Source organism: Heterodontus francisci, chromosome 3 (genome assembly GCF_036365525.1).
Source record: "Heterodontus francisci isolate sHetFra1 chromosome 3, sHetFra1.hap1, whole genome shotgun sequence".
Taxonomy (NCBI): Eukaryota; Metazoa; Chordata; class Chondrichthyes; order Heterodontiformes; family Heterodontidae; genus Heterodontus; species Heterodontus francisci.
Genome location: NC_090373.1, coordinates 132,960,997 through 132,974,255, shown reverse-complemented (window position 1 = coordinate 132,974,255; position 13,259 = coordinate 132,960,997). Strand labels below are relative to the sequence as shown.

At 42.0% G+C, this 13,259-nt stretch overlaps 1 protein-coding gene across 11 annotated transcripts in view; it reads left to right on the top strand.

The window, feature by feature from the left end:
* Positions 1-13,259, top strand: part of LOC137360749 (fibrocystin-like) — a 604,145-nt gene that overhangs the window by 40,178 nt on the left and 550,708 nt on the right. For all 11 annotated transcript variants that reach the window (XM_068026018.1, XM_068026015.1, XM_068026020.1 and 8 more), the window contains 6 exons: positions 2,234-2,298; positions 3,875-3,914; positions 8,113-8,183; positions 9,735-9,836; positions 10,656-10,751; positions 11,712-11,856. In XM_068026018.1, the coding sequence (XP_067882119.1) occupies positions 2,234-2,298; positions 3,875-3,914; positions 8,113-8,183; positions 9,735-9,836; positions 10,656-10,751; positions 11,712-11,856 (519 nt within the window). The remainder of the gene's footprint in view (positions 1-2,233; positions 2,299-3,874; positions 3,915-8,112; positions 8,184-9,734; positions 9,837-10,655; positions 10,752-11,711; positions 11,857-13,259) is intronic.

The window sequence follows — 13,259 nt, the reverse complement described above, 5'->3', positions numbered from 1 at the left end:
AATTTTTCCTGTGGTCTCTCATGTTAGTGATAAAGCTAGTGCAAGTGCAAAATGGATTTCCCTTAAAATATACCTGCGAGTTTAAAAGCAGTATTATCTCTCTCATTTATTAGTTTGCCTTACCTCCTTGATTAAATGTGAATATTGAAAAAATGTTACATGGAAGAGTTCCTGGCTGAAGCTGATATTGCTCTATATGACAGGTAAGCAAGATGTTGGGCGATCAAACTCATGGTCACTGCGATCTCCTGGAACTTGTTTTGATTGCCTTCATTTTTGTATGTTCATAAGTTAAATAAGGACAAATTTATGAAAATAACATGTTGAAACTGGGCAGCAAATTTCACAATTTTTCAGTCTGAAACAAATGTGCCTAAAATATTTTGTGTTAAGTGCTCTTTATTTCCTGTGCAAATACGACATTGACTTTGAATATTTCTGCAGTGCACAGGCACATCAGAAAATGGATGTGTAATTTTACATTAAGTGGGAGTGCATTGAATTAGTTTCTCTTGGTCAACTGTGGAAAGGAAGGAATGAGCAACCACAAGATACTGTAAACTCTGCATATTGTAATGGTCCTGTAGTTTTTTACAGAATATGCGGTTTGCCTTTAAGGCTTGCAAGGAATCAGTATTGCTTTAAGAATCAGCAAGCCTCAGGAGCTATAGGAAGGTGCCTTTTCGTTGCGTTAGAAACAGCCATTTGGAGACTGCAATTCAAAGGGTGCATTCTTGTTACCATAGATATAGCCACTGGGAGTGAGTCTCATGCCATACATTTGTTACAGTTCAGTTTTGAACTGGCTTTTGGTTGAAGACAGTTTGTTCTAATGGAACACAGATAGAGGACACAGCTGAGGTGTTCAGACACCTGAAAAGAGCTCTCAACCATTGAAACTGAAGGAAGAGGATTTTAATCTGTTTAATTATTATCTCTCGAAATTCTAAGAAAAAGTCAAGTCAAAACAGAGATCTCTGGTAATTTAAATTGAAGAAAGGGAAGTTAGATTGTGACAATCTTTTATTCTTCAAAAACTCTGAAGTCAGCTTGATTCCATTGAAAGAGTTTGCAAGTCGTTAATTATTGAAATTCGCTGGAGAAGGAAAGCAACATTCCATGAGGACTTCAAGCAACATTGGACTGTAAATTTGCAAGGACTCTAATTTTTTCTATTTTAAATGTTGTTTATACCTTCACAGTGTTTAAGAATTTAGTTCTTCTAATTAAAGAGTTAATTTGCTGATTTAAAGACCCCTGGTTTGGTTGTCCTCATTCGGGGGTTAATAGATGGATGGTACAATTTGGCTGGGTCTTTCTTTAATTTGGAAAATTATAAATGATATGTTAGGCGATCTGTGGAGCGACGGGACTGAATTATCAGTGCGTCTCTCCCACCACAATCAGAATCAAATATTTTGATTGGGGGCTTTGACAGGAGCGGTCGGTTGTAACAATATATTGCATCTTAATGACTTGGGGTCAGATTTTAATTTTGAAACATAATTATGACTTTATGACTGGAAAAATGGTGCTAGAAGATTGTCACTTATTCATTCTTGTTGACACGTAGCACTTTACATTTATTTGCATTGAGTATCATCCATCATTGTTCTGCTCACTTATGTAGCTTGTCCATCTCATTCTGTAATTTCTGAGGACTCTCCTCCAATTTCACCATTCCACCCATTCCACCCACATTTGACCACTTTTTATTCAGTTTCTGAAAATTAAGTTAAGAAAATTGGAAACAGTCGAGGGCCCAACACCAAGCCCTGAGGCACTAAATTCAGCACTCTGCAACCCCATCCCCTCAACATCTCCAGACTGATATAACTGATATCCTTGGTCTCTGTCAGCATTCTGGGATACATACCATCTATCCCTGGTGATTTATTTGTTTATAGCCCATTTAACCTGCTAAGAACTTCCATCTTGTTTATGGTGTTATCATTGATTATATTGGGATGTCTTTGTTTAGAGAGAGCATGTTATTCATGTCTTCCCTTGTGAATACTTGGAGGGAGTAGTTAGTAAGACTATTCTATGCTCATCCTCAGTTTCCAGTCAGCTGTTAATCTTGTGCTTCATCACTGAATTACATTCACAGCAATCATCCAGTCTTCTTGTCACATGAAACCAGCCCATATGAATTATTTTCCACGCTAGAGTTAGTTGAATCTCTACATGTTTGTAAAATATAAAATCCAATGAACTCTTGTTTATTCTGCAGGTACCCTGCACAAATATATTTTGGAACTGGAACTCTCCAGTGCTGCGTAGAGGGCAGCTACATTGGTAATGCGGCTTTTAAAAATATCAAACATATTTAGAGCACAAACATGGTTTAAAGTAATTATATTGCTAGTGCACATGGAATCATAGAATCATAGGAATTTATGACACAGAAGGATGCCATTTGGCCCATCGTGTCCATGCCAGCCAGAAAAGAGCTATCCAGCCTAACCTCACTTTCCAGCTCTTGGTCCCTAGCCCTGTAGGTTATGGCACTTCAAGTGAATATCCAAGTCCTTTTTAAATGCAATGATGGTTTCTGCTTCTACCACCCTTTCAGGCAATAAGTTCTAGACCCAACCACCCTCTGGGTGAAAACATTTCCCCTCAATTCTCCTCTAATCCTTCTACCAGTTACTGTAAATTTGTGCTCTCTGGTTATTGACCTCTCTGCTAAGGGAAATAGTTGTTCCTATTCACTTTATCTATTTTATACACCTTAAGTAAATCTCTCCTCAGCCTCCTCTGTTTCAAAGAAAACAACCCCAGCCTATCCAATTTTTCCTCATAGATAAAATCCTTCAGTCCTGGCAACATTCTCATAAATCTCCTCTGCACCCTTTGTAATGTGATGACCAGAACTGTATGCAGTACTCTAGCTGTGGGCTAATTAGTGTTTGATACAGTTTGAGCATAACCTGCTAGCTCTTATATTCCATGTCTCGGCTAATAAAGAAAAGTATCCCATATGCTTTCTTGATCACCTTATCTTCCTGCCCTGCTGTCTTCAGAGACCTGTGGACACACACTTCAAGATCCCTCTGCTCCTTTACACTGCTCCGTATCCTACCATTTATTTTGTATTCCCTTGCCTTGTTTGTCCTCACCAAATTCATTACCTCACAAATCTCCAGACTGAATTCCATTTGTCAATTTTCTGTCCACCTGACCAGTCTATTGATATCTTTTTGCAGTCTACAGTTTTCTTCCTCACTATCAACCACACAGCTTACGGAACCCCACTAGAAACAGCCTTCTGGTCACAAAAACACCTGTTGACCCTTTGCTTCCTGCCACACAGCCAATTTTGGATCCAACTTGCCACTTTCCCTTGAATCCCAGGGGCATTTACTTTTCAGATGGCAGTAGATCCTACAAGTTTCTTTGAAGGATTCAATAATCTTAAGGCGATACCCAAAATGAAGCCTAATATGTTTGAGGTTGTCACAAAATCAATAACTTGGGGACATGCGTTCAAGCTTAGAAGAGTGGTGGGGGATAAATTTAACAACTTAGAGTGGCAATTGTATGGAGTGGACTCTTCTGGGAGGCAGTGGAGACAGAGGCATTGTGTGACAGCGTAGAATGGTTGATAGTGAATCAACAGCCTGCATCTTCAATGGAAATAAAAATCAGGGTTGATTTAAAACAGCCTGCCAACTTACTACCACCATTTCCCACTAACATACAAAGTCAAGATTTGGCCTAGACAGTCTGGAAACATTGGAGAGAATTGGAGCGATTTGTGAGGGGTAGACAATTTAGAGATATTACCATTCAGGACTGGTCAGATGGACTGCTGAGTTCTATTAGTCCTGTACTTTCTTTCATTCCTGTGTTCTTTTTTTTATTATTATAGGTTCCCAGAATGTTAGCTTTTCAGTATTTAACAAAGGAAGGTAAGTGAGAAAAGTTAAGTTTTGGGAGGAGGGGTATTTCCTGTTCTGAGATTCAGTTATTGCCCACTGGACATGGGGTTGAGGCCTGGAAGTTTTCAGCTTGCAGTTTATACTTATAAAAGCATTAATGATTCCAGGTTCCTGTGGTATTTTAATGTTAACATTTTCTAATATTAGTAGTTGAAATAGATGTTAAAGGTACTTCAGATCTGACTTTAGCACTCCCCCTAAACCCCAGCCATGTCTCCTTGGATAAAGGGTGAATCAAGATAAATTTATTTAAAAAGTTGCATAATTGTTTGTGGGGTCCAGGCTGCTTGTCTGGTCTGGACATGGTTCGAAAATTGTGTGCAGGGTGCACCTGAATTTCTGATATCTCCTGCTGCTGGTGAGCTAGGCTCTTGACTACCAACAATAACAACAACTTGCATTTATATAGTGCCTTTAATGTAATAAAACGTTCTGAGGCGCTGCACAGCAGCATTATAAAACAAAATGTGACACTGAGCCCCATAAGGAGATATTAGAACAGATGACCAAAAGCTTGGTCAAAGAGGTATGTTTTAAAAAGTGTCTTAAAGGAGGAAAAGAAGTAGAGAGGTGGAATGATTCAGGGAGGGAATTCTAGAGCTTAGGGTCTCGGCAGCTGAAGGCAGAACCAGCAATGGTGGAGCGATTAAAATCGGGATTATTCAAGAGGCCATGATTAGAGGAGCACAGATATTCCAGATAGTTGTGTGGCTGGAGAAAATTGCAGAGATATGGAGGGGCAAGCCATGCAGAGAATTGAGAACAAGGATGAGAATTTTTAAATCGAGGTGTTGCTTAATTGGGAGTCAATATAGGTCAGCGAACACTGGGGTGATGGGTGAACGGGACATGGTACGTGTTAGTATACAGGTAGCAGAGTTTTGGATGACCTCAAGTTTAGGGAGGGTAGAATGTGGGAGACTAGTCAGGAGTGCATTGGAAAAGTCAAGTCCAGAGGTACTCCCATTTGGAAACAAATGGACTTATTAGCGAGAGGCAGCATGGTTTTGTGAAGGGGAGGTCGTGTCTCACTAATTTAATTGAGTTTTTTGAGGAAGTGGCAAAGATGATTGATGAAGGAAGGGCAGTGGATGTTATCTATATGGACTTCAGTAAAGCCTTTGACAAGGTCCCTCATGGCAGACTGATACAAAAGGTGAAGTCACATGGGATCAGAGGGGAGCTGGCAAGATGGATACAGAACTGGCTCGGTCATAGAAGACAGAGGGTAGCAGTGGAAGGGTGCTTTTCTGAATGGAGGGATGTGACTGGTGGTGTTCCGCAGGGATCAGTTCTGGGACCTTTGCTGTTTGTAGCATATATAAATGATTTGGAGGAAAATCTAGCTGGTCTGATTAGTAAGTTTGCGGACGATACAAAGGTTGGTGGAGTTGCGGACAGTGATGAGGATTGTCAGAGGATACAGCAGGATATAGATCGGTTGGAGACTTGGGCAAGAAATGGCAGATGGAGTTTAATTCGGACAAATGTGAGGTAATGCATTTTGGAAGGTCTAATGCAGGTGGGAAGTATACAGTAAATGGCAGAACCCTTAGGAGTATTGACAGGCAGAGAGATCTGGGCGTACAGGTCCACAGGTCACTGAAAGTGGCAATGCAGGTGGATAAGGTAGTCAAGGAGGCATACGGCATGCTTGCCTTCATCGGTCGGGGCATAGAGTTTAAAAATTGGCAAGTCATGCTGCAGCTGTACAGAACTTTAGTTAGGCCACACTTAGAATATTGCGTGCAATTCTGGTCACCACACTACCAGAAGGACGTGGAGGCTTTGGAGAGGGTACAGAAGAGGTTTACCAGGATGTTGCCTGGTCTGGAGGGCATTAGCTATGAGGAGAGATTGGATAAACTCGGATTGTTTCCACTGGAACGACAGAGGTGGAGGGGCGACATGATAGAGGTTTACAAAGTTATAAGCTGCATGGACAGAGTGGATAGACAGAAGCTTTTTCCTAGGGTGGAAGAGTCAGTGGAAGATGCCAATATCATCACCCTCTATAAAAACAAAGGTGACCGCGGTGACTGCAACAACTACCGTGGAATCTCCCTGCTCAGCATAGTGGGGAAAGTCTTTGCTCGAGTCGCTCTAAACAGGCTCCAGAAGCTGGCCGAGCGCGTCTACCCTGAGGCACAGTGTGGCTTTCGTGCAGAGAGATCGACCGTTGACATGCTGTTCTCCCTTTGTCAGATACAGGAGAAATGCCGTGAACAACAGATGCCCCTCTACATTGCTTTCATTGATCTCACCAAATCCTTTGACCTCGTCAGCAGACGTGGTCTCTTCAGACTACTAGAAAAGATTGGATGTCCACCAAAGCTACTAAGTATCATCAATATGACAATATGAAAGGCACAATTCAACATGGTGGCTCCTCATTAGAGCCCTTTCCTATCCTGAGTGGCGTGAAACAGGGCTGTGTTCTCGCACCCACACTTTTTGGGATTTTCTTCTCCCTGCTGCTTTCACATACGTTCAAGTCCTCTGAAGAAGAAATTTTCCTCCACACAAGATCAGGGGGCAGGTTGTTCAACCTTGCCCGTCTAAGAGCAAAGTCCAAAGTACGGAAAGTCCTCATCAGGGAACTCCTCTTTGCTGACGATGCTGCTTTAACATCTCACACTGAAGAGTGCCTGCAGAGTCTCATCGACAGGTTTGCAGCTGCCTGCAATGAATTTGGCCTAACCATCAGCCTCAAGAAAATGAACATCATGGGGCAGGACGTCAGAAATGCTCCATCCATCAATATTGGCGACCACGCTCTGGAAGTGGTTCAAGAGTTCACCTACCTAGGCTCAACTATCACCAGTAACCTGTCTCTAGATGCAGAAATCAACAAGCGCATGGGAAAGGCTTCCACTGCTATGTCCAGACTGGCCAACAGAGTGTGAGAAAGTGGTGCACTGACACGGAACACAAAAGTCCGAGTGTATCAGGCCTGTGTCCTCAGTACCTTGCTCTATGGCAGCGAGGCCTGGACAACGTATGTCAGCCAAGAGCGACGTCTCAATTCATTCCATCTTCGCTGCCGGAGAATACTTGGCATCAGGTGGCAGGACCGTATCTCCAACACAGAAGTCCTCGAGGCAGCCAACATCTCCAGCTTATACACACTACTGAGTCAGCGGCGCTTGAGATGGCTTGGCCATGTGAGCCGCATGGAAGATGGCAGGATCCCCAAAGACACATTGTACAGCGAGCTCGCCACTGGTATCAGACCCACCGGCCGTCCATGTCTCCGCTTTAAAGACGTCTCAAACGCGACATGAAATCCTGTGACATTGATCACAAGTCGTGGGAGTCAGTTGCCAGCGTTCGCCAGAGCTGGCGGGCAGCCATAAAGACGGGGCTAAAGTGTGGCGAGTCGAAGAGACTTAGTAGTTGGCAGGAAAAAAGACAGAGGCGCAAAGGGAGAGCCAACTGTGTAACAGCCCCGACAAACAAATTTCTCTGCAGCACCTGTGGAAGAGCCTGTCACTCTAGAATTGGCCTTTATAGCCACTCCAGGCGCTGCTTCACAAACCACTGACCACCTCCAGGCGCTTATCCATTGTCTCTCGAGATAAGGAGGCCAAAGAAGGAAGAGTCAGTTACTAGGGGACATAGGTTTAAGGTGAGAGGGGCAAAGTTTAGAGGGGATGTGCGAGGCAAGTTCTTTACACAGAGGGTGGTGAGTGCCTGGAACTTGTTGCCAGGGGAGGTGGTGGAAGCAGGTACCATAGAGACGTTTAAGAGGCATCTTGGCAAATACATGAATAGGATGGGAATGGAGGGATAAGGACCCCGGAAGTGCAGAAGGTTTTAGTTTAGGCAGGCTTCAAGATCGGCGCAGGCTTGGAGGGCCGAATGGCCTGTTCCTGTGCTGTACTGTTCTTTGTTCTTTGTAACAAAGGCATGGATGAGGGTTTCAGCAACAGATGAGCCAAACCAAATGTGGAGTTGGGCAATGTTACGGAAGTAACAACATATTTGGAAAATTACACCATTACAGTCCCTCATATATGCAGCTCCAGTGTATTGTCACGTTGATTATTCTTTGTTTATAAGCCATGGTGAAGTGGATGCTTAAAGATATAATTCAATTTATTCTGCAGAAACCAAGATGAAATAATGGAACAGTTTTAAACATACAATTGCATTGATTTTATTGTAGGTCAATGATTAATAAAGATGCCTGGCATATAAGTGCCAAGCAAGAACTTTTCCTATTTCAGAGCCACCCAGGTGAGTCTTATTTGTTGGAATTTAAAAACAATTTATCTCACATTTTCTGGCTTTGTAAGCAAGCAGGCAGCCGTTGAAGAAACAGTACAGAGGACTGGCTTTCCCACCTGTCCATTCATGGATAGAGAAGGTGGCTTTTTTGTGATCCTACTGCTGCTAGCAACAGCTGTCTAAGAGATCTGTCCCAAGCCACTGATGAAATAATTTTCTTTGAATTTTGGACACTGAAGAAAAATCATTGTTGTTGCAAAGTTTTTCAGATAACTTCCTGGGACCACAATTTTGGATGCCCTTGACTCTGCTGGGAATTTCCTTGGGGGCTGTCCTGATCAGCTGCTTACGTTCATGGGAAGTTGATTGGAAAGTGCCTATCTGGGGTTTTAAGGCGATCTTCTGCCAACCTTCTTGGCAATTCCATTCAACGTTTTCATTAAACATTTTAAATTTTTATTTAGTCTTTTAACAATTATATATTGATTGATTCATTGTTCTAAAATGAATAATTCATTCAGCAATTACAGTGGCAATTCTGTTGAGTACAAATTATAAATGTAGAATGTTTCCTGAATTAAATTAGAAAGTGTCCTTTTAATCCCGGGAATATTATTTTGGCTGGTGATAGGAATGAAAAGCAGACTAATCCTGACAGATTTACTGCATGCACCTTTAGAGATGCAGATGAATGAACTACTTGTATTTGAATCCAATTCATGTTTTAATGCTTTATTCTGATTTGTTAGTAGACCGGTGATCTAAGTGTGAAGTAATAAAGTGTTTAGATGAAAATTACTCTTCAGCAAAACCCCCAGAATATTCTATTTTCTCAATGAAATAGGAATATATGTTTTTAACATTACAATTAATGGAGGGAAAGTGCTATTTTTTGTCTTGTAGTTGATTAATCCTATCAAGAGGCTCTGCGTTTTTTTTTAAGAATACCTTTTGGGCATGAATATAATATTTTTTTTTGTGGGGGGGGGGGGGGGGGCGGTAAAAGTTGTGAAGTGCCTGTGTAGGGAAATTGAATTTGGGACATAAGTCAGAAACATCAGAGTTACACATTTTCTAAATTACAGGTTAAATTCTAGTAGAAGTAGCCATCCCCAGAGGGTGTATGTATGCAAATAACAGGATAATACAGCTGTCCCAAACATTTTGCTATTTATACCAGTCACTGATCTCCACCTGTCTCTGCATATTAAAACCACTGGAAATATTTCCTTTAAAATGGTGGATTTAAATGTGCTTCAAGAATTCCGAAATAGTAGTGGAGGGTACTGAGTTTGTATTTATCCTAATGGGACAGTTGTAAAGTGTAGCTTTGGACAGTAATGGAAGTGGTTTTAAGATGAGTACTTAAATTAAGGAAGTCACATTTTCATTACTATTTCTCTAAATGGAGTCGTTTGAATCAGTGATTCCATCACTCAATTTTTTAACAGCTTTCAGAGCACTGCTAGTTGCTAAATAAATTGCTTGGATGGACCTGCAAAATGTTGGTACCATTCAATTAACAATTTTGGGCAATGCTTCTTTATTTTTAAAATGTAGAAATTACGTCGGTTCATCCAGTGTCTGGGAGTTTGGCAGGAGGAACTGACATCACCATCACAGGAAACTTCTTCAATGATCTCATTGCTGTTGCTGTTGCAGGTAACCATCCATCACCTTACTTGGTTTTTATGTTTATAAAGGTAGGCGGTGAGATTGTTGGGGAGTACACTCTGTTCCATCTCTTTTACAGGACCATCCTATAAAAGCAAAATACTCAGCTGGTCTGGAAACATCTGTGGAGAGGGAAACAGAGTCATCGACCTGAAACGTTAACTCTGATTCTCTCTCCACAGCTGCTGCCAGACCTTCTAAGTACTTCCAGCATTGTCTGTTTTTATCTTCTAGTGTTAATATGGAAATGACTGTATAAAGGGTTAATTCAGCCCAAGATTGTCTTCCAGTGAGAAACATTAGATGAAACTGGTAATTTTCTCTGCACCTGACGAACCGTTTGCTGCTTACTTGTAAATCTGCAGCAGCAGATGGAAAAATCTTCACACTGAACTGATTTTTAAAATGACTTTTAATTTATCTTATAATAGAAATATGAATAATCTTGCTTTCAATAGGAGACCAACATAACTCCAGAGACAATAACAGATCACTGCATTAACAATTTAAGTTAAATCTCCCACCGTCAAACACAAAACCACTTCAATGTCTGATATTGAAGATATCAATCCCCTGCATTGTCCCAACTTTGCATCGTCCTATCTCATATTTGACCCCTTTTAACTTTTGTGATCTTCCACATTCCTTAATTTTTCCTAAATCTTTAATTTTTCCTTGCATTATTATACATCAGCCTTTTTAGATTCATGCTATCCATGAATTCATTCTTGCAAAAGGCTTTTCTCAGCCCAAACTTCAACAAAATCATCTCTCAGCCGGCTCAGCAATTCTCTTTTACTGTTGCAGGGATTCCTTGTACAAAAATGAAATTCAGTTCAACAGAAATAGTCTGCACAACAGGATCTGGTCACCATGCAACAGGACTGATGAGGTCTCATCCAGGTACAATTTATTGCTGGATGATGAAATGGATTTCAATTAAACTACTTCTTTTATGGCACATTTATTATCACACAGTTCAGAACCAGGTTCACTCACCAGTATTGATTACAGAATCTAAATGTTGGTGGAGGATAACTACAGGATACTCCTGATCTCCTGCCATAACATCAGAATGGCAGAAACCCTGGACAAACAGCATAATATGTTTTTAGCCATTTATACCTTTTCTCTTGGGATTTCTCCAGTCTTCCACCTAAGTTACAGCAAGAAATTAGGAGAACCTTGCATCAGTTCTCCCATATTATATCTGGTCAGGTATCCAAGGGAAGGACCAAGGCACTCAGTTCAGATATATGTTTGATTAGCAACCTTTTTGAGTTGTATCATTTCTTGTCCTGGTCAAATTTTGAAAAGTATTTCTTAGCCGGTCTTGTGCCAATTGAACATTCCATCTGAAGACATCAGTGAGAGCTAAATCAACGAGAGAGACTCCATGGATGATCAGTGACAAACTGTCAAATGAAGATAAATATTTAGGGGCCTTGAGTCAGGTCAAGTTCACATCAAAGAGTGAGAGATACTAAACCTGAGAAAAATATCTAGACTAAAACTCCCAAAATGTAATAGTGTTTTATGATGTTAAATGCAAATTGTTGCAGATTCAATTCCTTTCAAATATGATCCACAGATACAGATTTTAGATAACTCTGAATCTGATGCTCTTAATCAGAGGTCTGAAAGTTGTCTAATCCTGTAATTCTTTTTGAGATACCAACAGCAAGATAAATCTTTGGATGCTGGTCACCAATGTGACACTAAACGTAGAAAAAGAAAATACAACTTCATACCATAAACTAAAAGCAAGCAAAGATTTTCTTTGTTGCCTCTTAAAACACTTCATTGCTGTTTGTCCCAGGTGCAACACAGAATGTCCTACTATAACGTTTTGTTTTATTACAGGAAACGGGGGTCTTCTGTTTGAAGTGTGGGACAATGCGGAGCTTGGTGGTAATCTGACTGAAGCTATGCTTGGATACAGCTGGCAGATTGTGCCTAATGCCAGTAGTCCACAGCATTTCCTGACGGGTATAGTGAGGCCTTTCAGGTATTTGTTTGTATACTGTCGAGACTGGGCTGTGGAATGACAATCAATGAATTTAAAATGCAGTATTCTTAGTAAATATATTGTTCATGTCAGTGCGTTAATGTGTAGGATGACGTTGGTGGAAAATTGAACAACACTCCTATTTAGACCAAATAATGATTCAAGCATACCCAGAGGAATGAGGTCCAAAGTAAAATGCAAAATCAGAATAAGACCACATTGAACCATAAATAAAAGCAAAATACTGCAGATGCTGGAGAGGGGAACAGAGTTTATGGGCGGGATATTACAAAGCTCCTGACGACGGGCTCCGTGGCAGGGGTGGGTGGGGGGTGGGGTGGGGGGGGACAGAAGATCCTCTAGCAGTGGCCCGCCACGGAACCTGACGCTGGGAGGGCTGGGCCCAATCTTCCCGGCAGCGGCGAGGCTCAGTGGCGGCCCCTACGCCACTGGGCAACAGGACCTGGATTAAAATATTCAGATTAGCAGAATGCATGCATTTAAATCAACTCACCAAGACTCCTTCGACAGCACCTTCCAAACCTGCGACCTCTATCACCTAGAAGGACAAGGGCAGCAGATGCATGGGAACACCTCTCCAAGCCACACACCATCCTGACTTGGAACTGTATCACCATTCCTTCACTGTTGCTGGGTCAAAATCCTAACAGCACTGTTGCTGTACCTATACCCCAAGGACTGCAGCAGTTCAAGAAGGCAGCTTACCACCACCTTCTCAAGGGCAATTAGGGATGGGCAATAAATGCTGGCCTGGCCAGCGATACCCACATTCCATGACTAAATAAAAAAAATTGACTCTAATCTTACCATCGGGCTGCGATCTTCTGAGCAGCGGCCGGGACTCATGTGCCTTCACTTTTCTGCCTGGGGCAAGCAGGCGCCGCAGCGATGGGGAAGGGGGGAACATAAGATTTCAAGTGCGGGGGTGTGGCGGGGTGGGTCAAATTTTACATTATTAGCGTAGGGGATGGTGGAAAGGGTGACCTGTGCACTTTGTTCAGTTTGGCAGGGGGAAGGTCAAATGTGGAAGGTAAGTGCCTTTGGGAGGGGTGAAAGGGCAAATAATGAATGTTATTGTTATTTGGGGGTGGGAAAGGGGTGGGAGATTTTTAATCAGTACAGTGGTGGAGGGGTATAACTTAAAAAAATTAAGTTAGCTGTCAGGGCTTTAAAAATGGTGATAGTGCCTGCAAACAGGCAGCTGATGCCATCGCTGGCGTTGGAGAGCCTGTCCCCCCACGTGGTTGGGGGCAGGAGGGGTGGGCGACCCGACTGGCATATTATTGTGGGCTGCCATAAGGAAGATTGCGGTGGCATGGGGACGCGCGGCCTGCACATGCAGGCCACCATTTTTTTCGCCTTCCGTTGCTCTTGGCAGTGGG